The following is an 18,851-nucleotide window of genomic DNA, read 5'->3' as shown; positions in this document are numbered from 1 at the left end:
GAGTGAAAAAGGAGGTTAAGATAGCCAAGGAAATCTGGACAGCCAACCCGTGGTCCCAAGACGAGATCACAATTTCCAAATGACTTTAACAGAATATCGAGCACAGTTGAAACCTGACAGCACGTGCCTTCTCTTGAAAGGGGAAAGTCCTTTCCAGGGAAAGCTTTAGGGAAGGATCCCCCTAAGGCAGGGGTATGTGGTCACCAGTGGGCATGCGGGGCCGGCCTGCGTGCTGCTGATGGGAGGAGCCGAGCAGCGCACATGCAGGGAGGGGCCTGCTGTGAGGGTGAGCCCAGAGACGGCTCTGGGCGGAGACAGCACCTTCCGGAGGACTACAGCGGGCAGAGGCTACCCACCTCCTCAAACACTCCCCAGTGCACAGCCACGAGGCCGCGGCTCCGGAATGAAGTGTCCTTCCGCCTGGGAAAGGCCTTTGTCTCTGATGCAGCCGATGGGAGAAGCCTCCCAGGCTCAGGCCCTAGTCTGATTGCTGGTCACACGCTCAACCTCCCCCCGAGTGCCATTTATTATTGACTTGTCCATCTCCTAAAATTCCACCTGACCTTGTTTAAAGAAAGACACCCCAGAACTACGTAAGGAGAATTCCTTTCAATTTAATTAAAATGGCAAGAAAAGGTTTATACTTGAACCATTAGGGCTGAATTTTTTAAACTGCCGTTCCTCAAAAGCAGTGGGGTCATCACTAGAGTGATTTTTTTTCACATATAGGTGACAAAAATGACTCTATTCTATTAAGCAGTAGCAGAGGGTGAAATTCACCACCTGGCTAGTCACTTCCTGATCGTGACAGATGTTTCTGAATGTGAGAAAAATGCAAAGTCAATAATAAAATGCCAGCCACAGTGGAAGGAGACAAAACTACTACCTTGGCTTTATTTCTCACCTTACTTCGTTTGAGAGGTATGTTTTCTCGTTAATGTCTATTCTCTTGTCCTGGTTCCTAAAGAGAGCAGCAGTTTCACCAGAATTGGTGATATGAAAAATGAAGTTGAGCACCCAGAGTCAGCACGTTCTTGGAGAGAAGAATAAAACCTCAACCCACACTTCTCTCCAGAATGATGACTGCTGAGGCGTTCACTGCTGGGGGGGCCTGGGGTCCTCAGGTCTCAGGAGTGAGGGCAGCATGGGGTGGGGGTGGGGGGGCTCCTGGTGGCTGCGTTCCAGGCCGGCTTTCCCCACCTGGCCGGTCACTGCCCTCTGCAGGCTACAGAGTCCGGGGAGAAAGGCACCTGGCCGAGGCTTGAAATCAGGATCAGCTACAGGCAAACCCCAAAGGTGTGTGTGAACGGAATAATTAGTCAACTAAGACCTTTACAGATGAGGAAGCTAAGGCCAGGAAGGTCAAATGAGTTGCCTGGATTCCTCTGCAGAACTGGCCCCTGAAGCCAGGTTTCCTGACCCTCGAGAGACTTGGAGCTGTTTTTATGGAAATAGTTAAGTCCCTTGTATAGATACGTCAAGCCTCACTTTAACGTATTGAAAGGGAATTGCTTAGTCTGCTTTAAATTCTGGTAGAAGTAGTTTAAGTTTTATGATGTCTGATTAGCTTATTTTAGGAAAGCGAGTTATTAGAATTGTTTTCTATGAGCAATAACGGTTGAACTAGAAAGGAACGTTCAGATTCCACTAGTTCCCTCTACCCCAGATTTACAGATGAGCCGCACTGGGGAGGCTGGACGTCTCACACTTTTGATCAGCCCCTGTGGGGTGGCTGACCAAGCCACTGCACGCCCCTCCTTGGGCATTCTTCCTGCAATGCCTTCTTCTGTAGTCCTTCCCAGACAAGTGCTGCCTCCTCAGTGTTTACACCCGAGCTGCAGAGAGCATTAGAGAGCCTGGGAGAGCTGGGCCCCAGCGGGAGGGGTGAGCAAGCGGGTGGCAGCTTCAGGTCCAAGCCATCTCAACATTCCTGATCAACGACCACAACACACACTGCATGGTGGGGTCAGCGTGATTCTGGAGACCCTCAGAGAAGTTAACAGATAGATTGGTAAACTACTTACTAACTGAAAAAAGGGAGGGAAAACCATGAAAGTATACTTCTGGAGAGTTGCCTTGGAACAACAAATCAAACCAAAAATTAAAACCAAGAAACAAACATTTGAAAAATCAAAATTAAGGCTAAAAAAGCAAATGGAGTTCTAATAACCTTCCAACTGTAAGTCTGGCTGTCTGGAATCAGATTTCAATTCAGGAGTGACATATGTTTTTCCACTAACAATGATTTTTCCTTTTTTTTTTTTTTTTTTTTTTTTTTAAAGCAAAGAAAGGCCAACTGGGCATTCCCCTCCACATTTAAATGTTCACTCAGCACATGAAAGCTGACCAATTCATGTAATGTGTTTTGTTTCCAGGGCAGGAAATTCCAAAGGGAAGGGAAAAATAATCAAACAAGCAGTTTTCAGATCTTTCCACACGTTAACCCTAATCATGATTCCAACAGTTTGTAGGGTTGGGCTAGCTTTCAGTCCTGGGAAGTGAAGGATTGGAGGGAGAAATTCATAAAACTTCAGGTCTTGGCTATCTGTCCTAAGGGAAAGAGTTGGGATTCAAAGTCATTACAATTTTAATCAAGAAATTCTACATTTACTAGCAATGTATGTTATGTTTTCCCTTCTCTAACTAAATATTGTATTTATGGGGCAGGGGGAGGGGAACAGTCTTACTTCAAACACCTGGTTACTGGCTACGCACTCCCTAAGGATGGAAGATGACTCAGAGCTTCACAGAGAATAAACAACTGAGCACTGCTTGGTACACATTACGCTCAGCAGAAAGCCCAGTGGGTGCTCATAGCCCTAACAATTTGCTAATTAATCTGCTATAAGGTGCCCCACCAGAAGAGTCTGGACTCCAACCTTCAGAGGTTTAAAGGGACACAGGGCTCCTTGGGATGCAACAAGGTTACTGGCAGGGTGCGGAGGTAGGTGGGTTCACTGTGCAAACGAGAAAGGATGGAGCAGTGGGAACATCTAACGTTATTCTCGAACAGTAAGATCCCATTTTAAGACCCCCCCAAAATTGGGCAAACGTCAATGCAATAAACAACTTTTTTCTGGAAAAACCAAAGCATAAGAAAACAAAGTTGGCAATTGCCCGTAGGCATCATAGTAAAGGGAAAATGTCTATTTTAAGAAGTGGATTAAAAACAACATAAGCAGTTTGTAAATTTTATCTTCATCTTCCATTTCATAAAACTGGGATTGCTGTTGAGGCCGAGCTCAGAACACAATATGCAGATGAGTCAGGTCAGGTCAGAGTGTTTCTTGGTTTGAATTATTTATTTTAGATCATAGTCTCTTTTCTGCCCGACTGTGTGTGTGTGTGTGTGTGTGTGTGTTTAACACAGCAGGTTACCGTCAGAAAGATAAGCGCGTTAGGGAAAGTAGTTCTTTCTGGCAGCAGCTCCTCTTATGAGCTTTTGTTTAGCCTATAACTGAGTGTTTGGAACAAAGATGAGCCCTTTTAAATCATGGACATAGAGATTAAGTTTTCTGGCCGTGTTGCGGGTGAAGTGAACATTAAATAAATGAGTGGAAGAACAATCTCCTGGTGAGATCCATATTTAGGTGCCATTTAAGGGCTGTATCAACCAGTGTCTCACTTCAATACAGGGATCTTTTTCTTTTTCCATCGACAGGTCCCTGAACACCCTAAAACAGACTTTCAAATTTCCCTATTATTTAAAATCAAGATTAGATTAAAATACTGTTCAATTTCCCCACAGAGTTTCATGACACAAGCCCTACATTTTCCTTCCTTGCAAACAGAAAACAACTTATAGCATTGTTTTTCCAAATGTAGTACACAACCCACTGGTATCGGGATCCGAAGAAGGTATTTTATAAATCCAGATTCTTGGGCCCCACCTCAGGCCTCCTGAATCATAAACTCCGGGGGTGGGGCCCAGAGAACCCACAGTTTTCAAAGCTCTCTGGGTGATTTTAATGCACAGTGAGGTTTGAGAACCATGTACTTAAAAGGCATATGACTGGGCTTCCCCGGTGGCGCAGTGGTTGAGAATCCGCCTGCCGATGCAGGGGACGCGGGTTCGTGCCCCGGTCCGGGAAGATCCCACGTGCCGCGGAGCGGCTGGGCCCGTGAGCCATGGCCGCTGAGCCTGCGCGTCCAGAGCCTGTGCTCCGCAACGCGAGAAGCCACAACAGTGAGGCCCGCGTAACGCAAAAAAAAAAAAGAAAAGGCATATGACTGATATCTTGCGAATACTACCTTGATTACTATATACTTGTTGAATTAATTTCTAATCTGAAAACCAGAAATAATTAGGAGTAAATTATTATTTGCAAAACGTTCTAATTTGCCTTTTTAAAAAATGAGATCTGTATGAATCTATAGCAACTCCAGGAAAGCGCAGAAGTCCCCAAGAACTAGAAGCGATGTTCCAGGGAAGCTTCTATTGATTCTGCTCTAAACAGATTTCCTTTACTTTTTAAAAGGGAGGTTGGAACTTGGGCACCAAGGTCTCTTTCTGCCCGGCACAGTTTTTGGATTTTCAAACTAGCAAGATTTTCTCTCAGATAAATTTGATGGAGTTTCCAATCCAGCTTATCAGTTAGGAAGATTATCAGAAAATAAAACGTCAGGCAAATGAAGCAGATCTAACAAGAAAGGAAAAAAACATAAACCATGTTTACACAGAGAGGGTTCCTGGCGGGGACCTGGGTCACTGACTGAATGAGCTGCCGGGGGCCACACAAAGGTATCGGGTTTGGGATGAGAATGAAGATGAGAAGATACAAACAGGTGGAGAGGAGATTCGGTTCTTGAAAGAGAAGAGGAGGAGGAGGAATCTGACACTAAAAAAGTGAAAGAGAGAAAAACAAAAGGATAAAGGCAAAAGAACTTTAGAAACACAAAGAAAAAAAATAAACTGGCTTTTAATATACTCACATAAGCTGCAAAGAAAATGAGGTCATGTAATACACAATCATTCCTCTACTTGACAAGAGAATACAAGTGCTTTTCGAAGAAAACAAATTTGCTGTTTTTTCCACTGGTTATTTAATTGTTCTGCAACAACACCACGGCATAAAAACATCTCAGATTTACCTGGGCACAGATTCAACAGTATGATCCATTGAAAATAATACCTCTTTAACCTAGAATACCCAGGACATTCTGGAGGAAAAGAAACTATTTGCTTTTCAATTGGAAAGGATTAGAACTTGACTTTTCCTTGATTTGTTTTTTATGAGAAGCACTTATATAAAGTTTACTTGAAAACTAAGGGCTTTCTAGGTGCAGATACTGAGGTGCAACAATGGGTCAGGTCCCCGAATTGTGACAATGGAGTCTAAGCTTGCTAAGCTGGTCTATGGTTGGGTCCACTGGCCGGGCACTTTGAAAAGGAAGCTATTACTGTCACTTCCATGTCTTCAGCTGGAGAGATACACAGCAGTAGGGAGAACCACCGCAGTGACAAATTAAAAATTTTCCCAGACAAAATGGATCAAACTTTCAAGGTAAAAGAATCATTACTACGGATCGGTGTCTGGTAATATCTACCAATGATTAAAGATAAATCTCCTTACTCCACATCCTATTTTGAAGGCAAAAGGAAGAAAAAGAATTCTTTTTCCTCCTCTATTTAAGGAACTAACTTATTCCAAAGAAAAGACCATGATTCAAAGCTTCAAAGTTAAATGACTGTGACTCCATTTGATCCCTCTCTCTTGATGGCTAGGACCTATTGGATGACAGAGGTGGGGGGAAGGGGACCCAGAGGTGATATTAGAAGGGAAAGCATATTCATTAAGGGTTTTGTTTTTTTCAGTCTGCCACATCCATTTAATAAAACCAATGTCCACTCTTTAGCCACAGTGGACTCAGCTAGTCCAAAGCTTCTAGACATGGGTTCCCCTTATGTTATTCCACAGATCTGCATATGGACAATTTCAGAGGTGGAAAACCATACCCTAGTTAATCATTCACTTTCCAAAATCAAGAACACTGAGCCTGTACTTTATAATGACCCAGATGTATAATAATGGTATCTCGGTTATATTTTTATAACCGAGCTCTTATCTGTTTGACATATACACTGAAATTTTAACAGGCAAAATATGATGTCTGAGATCTGCCGCAAAATAGGATGTCTGAGATCTGCCTCAAAATAGTCTACAAAAACTAAGTGTGGGACAGCAGAGATACAGGAAAAAAGAATAGGAATTATTGAAGGCTGGTGGTAGGTACATGGGGATTCATTATAGGCGTATTTCTATTTTGGTATACTTGAAATTTTTCCACAGTAGAAAATTTTTTAAAAAAGGAAATAAATTTTAGTTCTGGAAGACAAAACCAACAATCCAAGAGGGCCTGTGGCTCCACAGAGGAGTCTACCGCACGTTGGGTGACTCAGAATTGGCAGTATCACAACCGTGGCAGGTCACCTCGGTTTTGGCCACACGTCTTTGCCGGCTGTGCTCTCGTCGGATGCATTTCGAAAAGCAGAGAAGCACTGCAGAAGCCGGAGGACGTTCTCCCAAACGGATGCAGAGGAAGCCTCAGGGCATGCGTAAAGGGACACGTCACAGGGGCTGTGCAGCCCGTATATACGGTATGCTATTTTCAAGTCAAGGGACACGGGAAATAAGATCTAATCTTATTTGCATGGGAGGGTAAACAAAAAGCTAATAAAAAAATGGCTATCTTTAGGGAAAGGCAAGATGGAAGGGCAGGGGTGGAAGCAAAACATCTCTATGGAACCCTCGGCATCAGAGTTTGAACCAAATCTGTGGGTCGTTCACGGGACAGGCAGTCCCCACTGATGCACTGATAAGAACCGCTGCCCTCTTGCGACCACCCGCGGGCTGAACTCTATAAAACTGGGCTGTGTGAAGCAAGAGGGAGGCATCTTTTCCATTTATAGGTGAGCCTTCCTAATTTTTTCAGTCTCTCTGATTTAAACGATCACTTCAGAACGTTTTACCATCATTTATAATCAGTCTGCAACTGATAAGGTCTGCTAACATGGCCTTCCGTGTCTCTGATTCCTGGCCTCCCGGGTAAGTAACTGGTGGTGTGAAAAGCAACGATTTGGGGCTCTGGGGGCAGGGCCGGTGAGAGGAGTCTTGGAGGGAGTCGTGTGGACATACAACCACACCAACACAATAAACTGGTCACTGGCCAGCGCCTGGGAGGCTGTGGTTTTGTCCTGTTGTCCAAGGGCACCTGCCCCAGTGATCCAGACTCCACCCCCACCCAGGCTCCAGAGTGAGGGAGAGCAGCGTCCGCTACGGACAAGGGGCAGCGAGCCCCGACTCTGCCACGGAGACACGCCTCTGCTGGAAGCTACGGCACCTGATGTTTAACCTGAACTGGGGACCTCCTGGAGGCTCTGGGGAAAAGGTCCCAAGGGGCAAAGGGGAGAATGCGTCCCAAGGGCCTCACTCATTTTCTCCCACTGTCTGTTTTTAATGTGATGTGGATGAAAGTCTCAGACCTCAGAGGAAATTAAGGTCCCGATCAGCTGGAGGGGAAGGGGGGTCTGAATTTAGTACGAGCGTCCTCCTCGCAGGGTCCTGGGGGTAGGGGAGAAGGGGAAGCTGGCCCCGGGCAGCCACAGCAGCTGCGAGCCAGCCGTAGGGAATGTTACCTCCCTCTCTTCTCTCGCCGGGGTCCGAGCCTCACCTCTCAGTGGCTAAGTCCTGACAGCCTGACCTTCCCTTTCCTGCAGCGAGGGGGGCTACACACGTCCCTCTAGCAGGTCTGGACCACGAGCAGAACTCTGCTGTGCCGTCCCAGGTCAGAGTCTGCCTGGTTCGCTGTCTAAGCCCCCCAATGACTGCCCCTCCCCCCGGGGGCCAGGCTACTCCAGGGGCGAGTTTCTCTGTGGCCTAGCTGGCCTGCATTTTGAGCAGTGGCTGCCAGCCCTGTTAAACTGCACTAATTTATAATTCATGCTGCTTCGAATGCCCAACACTCTTTTGACCTAGGAGCCCCAGGGCCCTGGGATCAGGCTTCCTCAGCCGACTTTAAATTTGGTTAAAGGGAGACTAGCACAGGGAGGCAGGCGGCTATGAGGATGGGCTTGGGTGAGTACCACAGCCGGCTCTCTCATTGCCACCTGGGGAGAGATTTTCCAAGGATGGCTGTGCACGCCTCAGGGCTGCTCTCTGGCTCTTTGGAGGGGCTTGGTCAGGAGCCGGGACCTGGCACAGTGCAGGAGAAAGACCCGGAGGCTCCTTTCATGAAATCAACCCACAGAAGACCAGGCATACCCAGACGGCGATTCGGCCTGACCCAGGGCCCTCTGGGGTGGCGGGAGAAGCAACAAAGCCAGCTTCCAAATGATGCTCTGGAACTACCCCTGAGGCTCAAAGCGCCGTGGATTTCTTTACATTTTGTGGGTCTGTCGAGTCCTCTGAATCGCCACTGAAAAGTCAGTATTACTACTAAAGTTACTTGTTTGGAGTGCTGGATATTACAGAGGTATCTTTACCCCTCTGTACTTAGGCAACTGTGGAAACGCAAATGATAACTGAGGTGTAAATATTTGCTCCAAGGCAGTAAGCGCCACAAGCTTCCTCGCGGGGTCAGTAGATTCAGAAGCTCTGAACCCACCTGCCTCTCCCTGCAGGGTTTTTTGTGGGGTTGTGTGAGTTCATATGTGCAACTGATTAGAAACCAAAAGCTTGATTTTTAGCAAGGTCTGAAATCTAAAGAAAGAGAAAGAAACAGAAAAGCAGAGGGGAAGCTTGATGGGGATGGGAACAGTCTAATTTTAGTTTCGAATTTTCGGTTCCAAGAGCAAGGGGAAAAATAGAAAGATTTCAAAGAGCGGTGTTGGGTAAGTAATACTACTTCCCCCACTGTGAACACACACTTGAAAAAAGACACTGGAGAAAATGCACCTCAGGTGAGAGTTTAGCCTATTTGGGTGAGGACTTCTTCCCACCCCAGGCCCTGATGGTCTACATCCCGCACGGCTTGGGGCCAGGCCCCATGTCCCTTCAGGTTGACACCATTTCGGCCCCTCTGGCTTTTTATTCTCACCTGTCTCGGGATCGCTGAAGTCTGGCAAAGTAATTGTATTAAGCTGTCGTCTGTCAGCAATGGTTCTATCTAAGAGGCTGCTCCCACGTCCAGAATCACTGCAAAACACAGCTACAAATGTCAGTCATTTGAAGGGTGGGCAGGGGAAGGAAACAGAGTCAACCAATCCCGACTCCTGAAATGCAGCAAAACCTTCTGTGCATTTTTTGAGCTTCTTCAGCACCTTTCCACTCATCACCGGGCATCCTGCTTCCCCGCCTGGCCTGGGCTGGGATTCCTTTCAGGATCCATATCACAAACATGGCTTAAACTGCACCCAGAGACCCAAGCTAATTTTCGTCTCTTTTGTGTCATTGTAAGACACAAAAATGAGAACTTCGAGCCACATTCACCATCCACCGTGTCGGGGAAACCGATGAGCATTCTGTGCTGGTAAGTCTCAGGCTCATCAATCCCATAAACACATCATCCTCAGGCTGTCCTTAGGAACCAATGCTCTATAGCAGTGCATCTAAGTAAGCCCTGGCTGCACAGAAAAATCACCCGGGGCATCTCTAAAAGCCACTGATGCCTGGGTCCTGCCCCAGACCAAATAAATCAGAATTTCTGGTTTTCAAAGCTCCCCAGATGGTTCTAATGCATAGCCAAATTCAAGAACCACTGGCTCTTCCTTTTCAAACGGTGATCACAGCCACGGCCTCGTTTGTGTCGAGTCACGTGGGAGACCACATCGGGACTAACTGGAATGAAACACCATTAAGGGCCCTTGGCTCATAAAGACTTTTTTTTTTTTTTTAATTCTAAGAAGCTAGTAAGTAAAATAATTTAAACAATTGCATTCTTTTTCCCTCTATCATGATATTCTATCAAAAGATGCATATCTATCTCTTGAGGTTTGAGCCTTTAATGCTTTTCTTTGAATCCATTTTTTTTTTTTTCCAATCTGGGGGCTCTACAAATGATTTTTTTTTTTGTTAAGAAGTTCAAATTCCACAATAAAGGGACACAATTTCCTTCCTCTATGCAGCTGTTGCTAAAAGTGGTACAAACAAGATTTGCTGTGAAACTTAATATGGTTTGCAGGCTGCAATTTCCACGTCCAGTGATGTAGTTAGAGAAATCCACAGGAAACAGAAGGAAACTTGCCTCAGTACAGACTGGTTTGTCAGCCTATACATATGACATCACTGGATACATGCTTTTTGGAATCTGTTCTATTAAGTATTTCCATGACTGAGAAACAATAAATGTCTCTGAGCAGAAGACAGCATAAAAGTACATGCAAATTTGCATTAATCGCATTAGCAACTGAATATTTCTAGCATTGATCTATTCATGCATGTATTTTTAATATAAATATTACAAAAAATACTACAAAAATATTACAAAGAGTTAATCATCTGAATGTTGCAATGGCTCCCCACTTAGGAGTTTCTCGGAAGATCTTATCTCAAAATATAGTGAAATTTTTCATCACCTTGCGGATTCCAGGACACACAATGAGGTCTTGGAATTGCCAAGGAAGGATCTGCCTGGGTTTTCCGTGGACCAAATCACAGTAAGTGGATGGGAAATGTCTGGTTCAGCCACAATCCTCCAGGCTTCTCATTTCACCAAGTATCAGAGCACAGGGTTGGCTGCTGCATGTCATGCTGGGTCCTGGAACCCAACCAGGAGTCTGGGTTCTTATCCCACATCTGTCACTAATGGTAGGTCACTTTGAGCAAGGCCCCTTTCTCTGTGCCTCAGTGACTTCCCTGTGAGGTGAGGATAAGGATTGTCTTCCCACTCAGAAGTGTGTCGGGCTGAACTGAGGTCATGGAGACAGAACATTCAGAAGAATTATAACTTCTGGACACACGCCAGGTGTCCTTATAAATACCATGCCTCCAAACATGCATCTGGGGTTAACAAGGCTGGCTGACTTCTGGAGACAACTTATTCCCAGCTGTCTGGTGCAACGGTAGGTGTGGAGAAGCTGAGTTAAGGACCTCCTACTCCAGATGTTATAAACCCCAACTAAAACGAAGATCTTAACTTGTGAACCTCAGCCAATGATAGGGACAAAGGACCTATTTCCCTTCCACCAGCTGAGAAACAATATGTGGTTACATTCCTTAGTTTATCTCCATAGTATTTGTTTATCTCCATTGGATCTGTTGCTTATCTAGCAACAAATAACTATTCACAATGGAGATGCTTTCATTTCCACTCTGACTGTTGTGACTGACTGAGAATTTTGCTGGATGCTTTAAGCAGGTTTTAGTTCTTTGTTTATATGGTGCAGAATTTGCCTTTGCCATGATCCACAGGATGTGGAAGAAGGGGCAGAGCAAGGCCTGGCCTCGCGCTCTCATTCCGGCCAGCCTCTCTCCCGCAAGCCTTCCTCTCTCCCTCTGGGACACATCTGCTTGGGCACCTCCGTGGACCACCTCCCCCTACAGCTCACTCCCCTCACCTTTCCTCTGCCTGGCCCTTAGGTGCCAGCACCACCTCCGAAGGAGGATGACAGGAAGGAAAGGAAAACCATTACTGGTCAGCGGTGTTAGTAGAGGGTTTAGGGAAAGGAAACTGGAAGGAACCCCAAATCCACCGCACATAAGCTGCAGAGATCCACATATGTAGATGTACACCTCCAGGTAATTTCTATTCCCTTAAATAAGGACTGAAAATCCAGAGTATACTGTACTGATGGTTAAGTTATCCTGGAAACTGGGAGCTTCTCTTGGAAACCCTCCAACACAGCTACACAGAGATTAAGCACAAGAGGCAAGCTGATGGTGGACTGGGAGCTGGAACCCTGGGGTCCTTGTCACAGCTTTGTCCTCTCCCAGCTCTGAGAAAGCGCCTGGCACACAATAAATACTGATGTAATAGAGGGGCCTTGGATAGGAAACCAGAACATTTCCCAGGCAACTTAAGGCTGGATTGCATGAATCAAGGCAAGTTCTCAACATTCCCACACTCAATTTTCTCATCAGCAAAATGGGTCTGATGTAACAGGACATTTGCCCATTTTATGGGGCTACTTTGAAGATGAACGAGAGCACACTCTGTATAAAGAAAAGCTCCACCAAAATACGGATGACTAGTAGCGTGAAATGGGGTATAAACGGCTGAGCACGGTGCTGGCAGAGAGAAGGTACAGCATCCCTTGCTGAAGCGCTGGATCGTCTGGCGAGGCTCCGGCCAGAAGTCACACTGTCTCAAGTGGCCAAGTCAACGCGCACAAGAGCTGAGGGAGCTGTGCACTTCAGCAGGAGAGAAGACGAAACGTGAGGCGGACTTCTGTCCTAAAGGCACGCAAAACTGCAGGCCTCGGGAAATAAACCCAGGCTTCTGAAGTGACCAACACTTTGCCAAACGTACACTCAGGAGAACGCCGCCCACCCTTTGCTCACAGCAGGAGAAGCGTTCTCAGCCTGCAGGGACCGCTCTTTGGCCTCAGGCTCTGTTCAGCGACTGGCCTAGAGGGTGGTGCTCCTTCAAGCAAGAGTGAAGAGGAGGGACCAGGAAGCGAGGTCTTGTCTCCGTCTGGCCCTGTTACTGCCCGTGTCTTCTTCTGCGGCCCTTGTCCCACCGCTCTGGAGGGCTGTGCTAGCCCCTGGGTGGGGCTCCTGGGGGGTGGCGAACAGTGGGGCGCCCTGGGAGGGTGAGCTCAGGTCCCTCACAACTGAGCACACTTAGAAACACGGGCGCCTGAGCCCGGGAATCAGCGAGGACCTTCTCCAGCTGGAAGCCAACCGCCCCCTGCCAGCATGCTTTCTGCTCAGTCTTCACGTCTTTTATTAAGCAGGGATGCTTCTCACCCACTTGTGCATGCTTTTCTATCCTCTTCTAAAACCCCACGTGACCCAACTTGAGGCTGCTGGGCCCAGAGCTGCCCTTATCTGGAGAACTGCGGGGGTATGCTGTCCCTGTCAAGACACTGCCCTGCCCTCTTCTGCTTTATTCTACTGCTAGGGTCACGCCCTCCCCGACTGTACTGGGGAGGATGTCTAAATTTGCACACTGGTGAGGGCTACAGGAGAAACATTTATTTATATCCCAGAGAAAATAGAGTTAAAAAAAACAAACAGGAAACTCCTTAATAAGGGGCTGCTGGACTGCCAGCCCCCCTCCCTCGAGGCTTTGGGAGTAGCTGGAGGGAGAAGTTCCGTGGAGCTGATGCGTCCTCCTCCACCCACCCCCACCCCCAGCCAGACTCTGCACCCTGCGCCGGAGCCAGTGTCCTCCCCTGCCTGGGCCCTGAAGGATCCTTCAGGGAGCCGAGCAAGTACGGACACAGCCCAGGCATTTGGTTAAGTGTTTTTAAAAAGCTTTCCAATTCTGCTATTTTTTCTTCTCCTCACATGCAATACTCTTGGTTGCTAAGTGGGAAGAAATGTGGAGAGGTGGGAGAGGTGTGGAGAACTGAGGGAAAACTGGCAACGGGAAAGCTGATGGATTTATTTTCTCACTTCTAAAGGGGGGTACAGACAAAGGGATGTGCTCCAGTAGGAGGCAGCCAGCTTGGGGAGTATCGCCGGTAGCTGGGCTCGCGGCAAAGACCCTCCCTCAAATCCTGCTGCGTCTGGTAGGCGGGGAGTGGGGACTTTGGGGGACATCAATATGGACATTTCCTATTTCTGCCTACAGACTTAGAAAAGTAGAATTTTTTTAAAAAATTGAAATGATCTTTATCTCCAGAACATACCCACAAAAGGGAAGAGGCCAGTTTCACGATTAGCTTTTCACCCAGAGGAAGATGGGTCCCGTGGGCCTGGTAACGTGCCACAGGCTACGGTTAGGAAGGGGACTCCTGTGTAATTCTCGTGGCTCGGGCTCTGCAAGGGGGGGGCCTCCCGGTCAGGCTTCCCCATCTTCTAGCCACACCGCCCACGGGGCTTGTGGTCTCAACTCTGGCCCATGTCAGCTCATCAGGACCCATCACCTCAACAGGGCCCTGATTTTGAATATATATATTTTTTAACGGCAGAAAAGATCTCACACGGAACCCCACCAGCACCCTGCTGCTTCCCTATCCCCACCCCACCTTTCCTCCAGCCCCGCAGAGACTCACCAGCCCCCCTGCCCGCCTCCTGCTGGGCTGGACTGGGTGGGCCACACCCTTGAACACATTTACAATTTGACTTATACATTTTTAGGCTCCTGACTCTTAAGAGCAGAACGTGGACTGTCCATACATCTTGCTGTGAACTTGCAAAATATTCTGAGTGTTTGAGCAGTTGTTTGAATTCACCTGAATCGTGAGGTCCCTTTTCATTAAATCACTTCCTTCACAGGTCAGGGCACACTTAGTAATCTAGACACATGCCGGGAGACACCGCTCAAGACTTGAAGATGGTGTTTTTGGGGGACTTGCTGGGAGTTGACTAGGGGACCTTTCCCAGATTATCTGCCTCTGCGGGGTGGGCGCCTTTGACTGACTCCGACTGGCTGGGCCCTTTCACAGCGCTGTGGGGCAGAGCTGGCCAGTAGAAAACCTATGCATTTTGTCTGGTTGAGATACAATCAATATCCACCCGTAGAAAAGATAACCCCAAACAATGTATTTCATTGTTCTATAGAATATTATTGTTTTTACATTTATTTGCAAATTCATTTCAGCAAATCTATTTTTCAAGTTCTTCTTTGAATGGGTCTTAACATTTTACCGCTTCCCTCATTAGTTAATGAGGTAAGTAAAATCTTTCATATGTGCTAATGTTTTATGTTTTATATGTGCTCATCTTTTATATTTGTTTGAGTCATGATTTTAACTTTTTGAAAATTACACTTTATCATGTCAAAAGCAATTTCTACTCTCCTTAGTAGCATGTGGCCTGTGGTCTATGCAGGTCTTTTTAAAATATTACTATGAGAACCCCATCTGGAATATATAATTGACTAGTCTATCCATAAATCACCAGAAAGATAAAGACTCGTCAAAGGGAATTACGTAAATGGCTGGCTGAGAGAAATCAGATGGAGACCAATTGGAAGTGAGCCTAGAGGGCCACCGTGGCAACAAAAGCATAAGAAACCCACGAGTTGCAGATCTCATGAGACACTAAGAGAAAATCTCCTTAAAAATGTATTGTGTGAGGTTCCACCGCTCTTACCTGTGGCTCCCGGGGGCCTAGGGGTGCACAGGGGTGGAGAATTTGTCCTGCTAAATGCCAATCCGGGATGGACTGAGAGGCGGGGCCCATGCAAAAACCACGCACAACAGGTGCCGCCACTGGCCTCTTACCTGGGATTGGTAAGGTTGTAGCAGGATTTCCAAATCTGTAGCATGTGCTTACAAGTGAGGAGTGCCTCATCCGGGCCCCGGCACAGTGACTCCAGCTTCACTTTGGAAAACAGTAGTCTGTGGTGGGGAGATAAAGGGAGAAAAAGAACACAGCTCAAGCCAGAGTCCCCACCAGAACAAAACAAAGTAGCCAGAAGCTCTGTACTCATTCTAGAAGGGGGCGTCCAAAGGCTGGATCCGAGGGAAGCAGTGGCAGGAGGGCCGAGGATTCCCGAACTCCCGGCTCAATATCTGCCTTTGCATAAGTCTCACCCCCAAGGCCAGTGCCGGCACGATGCCACCACGTGTGGCCAGCTTAAACGTATCGGAGCGGCTAATTTCATTCAGAACACAGGGATTTTATTAAGACCGTGCTTTTTAGGACAAAGCCAATTTATTTGCAAAACTTCAAAAATACATCAAAAGCGAATCTTGATTTATTTACAAAATTACACAGGAGATGTAATTATCTACATAATTATCTACAAATAACCTTCCACAATGATCCTCATCATGGGAAGGAGATGAAAGCCTGAACCAAGGGTACATAAAAAGGGGGCCTCGGGCTAAGGCCCTCTCCTCTTTGATTTTCTCCAGCCCTGCTCTGTAGGGGCTAGGACTTCACTAAGTCACCCACAGTCACCCACCACCTCTTCCCAATTTTTTTTTACCACCGATGGCTTCGCGTGTTCCGCCCAGACCTTCAGGGCACTAAGCTTAGCCCCTTCTCCCTTTGGTGGCCCCTCAGAGCTGCCCCGCCCCCTAAGTCTACTTATGTCCCTCTAGACATCAGCTCCCTTGGTCCCTAGGCTTATCACTAATGTCCTTGTGAAAGCCCCAGCCTGAGCCCAGGTACCGTCCTGACGGTCTTGCTGTCCACTCACCTGCCCGGCTCTAGGAAGTCATATAATAAAGACCTCCCCAAATCATTTTCATTCCCAGCTCAAGAAACTACAATGATTCCTTACTGACTGTAATAATGAGTCAAAATTCCTTATCGAGTCCTTTAAGACAGGGGTACTGGTCTGTGACCTGTTAGGAACCGGGCCGCACAGCAGGAGGTGAGCGGCGAGTGAGCAAAGCTTCATCCGCCGCCCCCCATCGCTCGAACCACCTGCCCTGCCTCCCACGGTGCCCCCACCGGTCCAGAGAAAAACTGTCTTCCATGAAACTGGCCCCTGGTGCCCCAAATGTCGGGGACCACTGCTTTAAGACACTCTGCCCACTGGCCCACTCCTATGTCACCATCCCATTCAGTGCCCTTTACTGCTACCAATGTAATTCACTGGCCACAGGCTATGTTTTTATCATAACTCTAAGAATATATGCCATGTTCTCAATCTTAATCTCTCCTAATCCACATGGCTCCTTAATTCTTCCTAAATTCAGCTAAAACTCCACCTCATCAAATAAGTCTTCCATGGGTACCACTTTCACACCTTTATCTTTACTCTGTGTATATCATATTAGCTGGTGTTTGTTGTTAATAAAAAGAGGCAAAGACAGGGAGGAGCTCCTGTTTTTTAAAGGTATTCTATGTGCCCGTGCTTGGCACTTTTACAAAACAATATCAGTGTTATCTTTGTAAGGACCCCTCTCAGTAGGGGGTTTTATCTCCCTTCAATAGAAGAACCCCTGGCCTCACTTCCACAGAGCTTAGAACTGTGTCCTGAGGTCAGTGGGCTTTAAACCAGCATTTGCTCACTGACTATTTTCTCTATAAACCGCAGAAGGTAAAGAAATATGTTTCTAGTGATTTAAGTTAGACATATAGGAGGATTCCTCACTACTCATTTGAAGGCAGGCACTTGGGAGGAGGAAAGAGCGCCCCCTGCCCCAGAAGAGGTGGAATGAGGGTGGTCCTAACAGTCACCACCCAAGCTCAGGATGGGTTAGCACCAACCACTCCCTCCAAGTGGAACACAGGATGCCCAAGGGGGCGCTGGTGGCTCCCAGAGGGGTCAGGGCTGCAGCCTTCTCAAGCCTGGGTCTGCAGACGCCTAGGACGATGGAATAACAGGCCAGGTAATGAGACGGATGGAGGCCCTGATCTGCCAGCAGATGGGCGTAAAGAGTGAGGCCAGGGCTTCCCTGGTGGCGCAGTGGTTGAGAGTCCGCCTGCCGATGCAGGGCACACGGGTTCGTGCCCCGGTCCGGGAGGATCCCACATGCCGCGGAGCGGCTGGGCCCGTGAGCCATGGCCGCTGAGCCTGCGTGTCCGGAGCCTGCGCTCCGCAACGGGAGAGGCCACAACAGTGAGAGGCCCACGTACCGCAAAAAAAAAAAAAAAAGAAAAAAGGAGTGAGGCCAGGTGTGAGAACAGGGCTTAGCTTCTGCTCAAAAACACCTCAAGAGGTGGAAATTCCCTGAGGCCTTTCCAGGACTGCCTGCAAGGAATGGCAGCCACTCAGGCTGTCTTGAGGGGTTTTTAAGGAGCCAGAAGCCAACTCCTGATGATGTCTTCATGAGTCCAGAAGGTGGTGGGAGTACTTCTCCACCAGAATCTCCCACATGACATGGGTCCAGTTGACATGGGTCCACTGGAACATGTGTTACAAAGGAAGGAGGAGCTGCCGAGCGGTCACCTGCCAGCCTTTGGTGGAGACCTACTTGGAGGCCAGAGACCCTCGTGGATGAGGTCTGAGTGCCAAGCAATTTTGGCCAGGGGGACACCCCACCGAGACCATGATGTTCTCTGGAGGCACACCGAGTCCTCTGGCTGAGTCAAGCTCGGAGCTTGCCAGCCCACGGAGGGCCACGGAGTCGTGGGGAAGGTTTCCTGGCCTGGCAGGCAGCGCTGCGGCTCTAAGAGCAATTATCCATGATTCCTCTAAGTGTACCAAAGTACAAAACACCAGAGCTCGTCTCTAAGCCACAGCTTGGGGGAACAGTTCTGTGCAAGGCTTCTTGGCTGGAAAAAGAACTTCTAATTAACATGAAATAACAGCTTTCAAACACTTGACTCAGGATATGGAGTTGAAAGGTGTGGGCTGGATTTCAGAGAACCAGACAGGAAGAACAATAGTCGAATTGCTGAGCCCAGATGATGGAAAAGGTACTTGGAAGTGAAGCAAGAGGAGCAGCGTGAAGGAGAGGCTGACGGAGAAGAGGAGCTGAGAGCACAGGCTGGGGAGGCAAAGCAAAGCCTCTCGGCCACTGTCAGATGTGTCCAGTGTTATGGGCAGAAAGTTCCAGGAGCCTTTAGCTCTGACATGTTCTTGCATGCAAAGGAGAAGCAGGAGATTGGAGGCCTCAGAGACTGTGCTCCTTCTTACCATTCCCCAGACCTCGGCTGGTTTATAAGGCAGAGAACAATGCCGAAAACAGAACAAGGGACTTGTCAACATGTTTGCCGAGCCCTGGTCACACATTTCAAGATTGTTAGAAAACATCTGGCTGGGGGCACGTTACACTGGCACAGACGTGAAGAGTACACAAACAACGATAAGCGTTACTGTGCTGCGTTTGATGTCCAGAGATATTGTAGATTCCATCTACTGAGGAAACCCTGAGGCAGAAAACCTGGGACCAACCCGCACTG

At 47.6% G+C, this 18,851-nt stretch overlaps 1 protein-coding gene across 9 annotated transcripts in view; it reads right to left on the bottom strand.

The window, feature by feature from the left end:
• Positions 1–18,851, bottom strand: part of TTC7B (tetratricopeptide repeat domain 7B) — a 241,385-nt gene that overhangs the window by 51,685 nt on the left and 170,849 nt on the right. For 3 of the 9 annotated variants that reach the window (XM_059055627.2, XM_067027901.1, XM_059055637.2), the window contains 4 exons: positions 15,272–15,388; positions 9,037–9,134; positions 4,677–4,838; positions 2,025–2,075 (listed from right to left, as the gene is read on the bottom strand). In XM_059055627.2, the coding sequence (XP_058911610.1) occupies positions 2,025–2,075; positions 4,677–4,838; positions 9,037–9,134; positions 15,272–15,388 (428 nt within the window). The remainder of the gene's footprint in view (positions 1–2,024; positions 2,076–4,676; positions 4,839–9,036; positions 9,135–15,271; positions 15,389–18,851) is intronic. The other 6 variants (XM_067027900.1, XM_067027904.1, XM_059055631.2 and 3 more) reach the window with 3 other exon arrangements.

This window comes from Kogia breviceps, chromosome 3 (genome assembly GCF_026419965.1).
Source record: "Kogia breviceps isolate mKogBre1 chromosome 3, mKogBre1 haplotype 1, whole genome shotgun sequence".
Taxonomy (NCBI): domain Eukaryota; kingdom Metazoa; phylum Chordata; class Mammalia; order Artiodactyla; family Physeteridae; genus Kogia; species Kogia breviceps.
The sequence above is the reverse complement of the archived record's forward strand: the minus strand, read 5'-3'. Positions and strand labels throughout refer to the sequence as shown.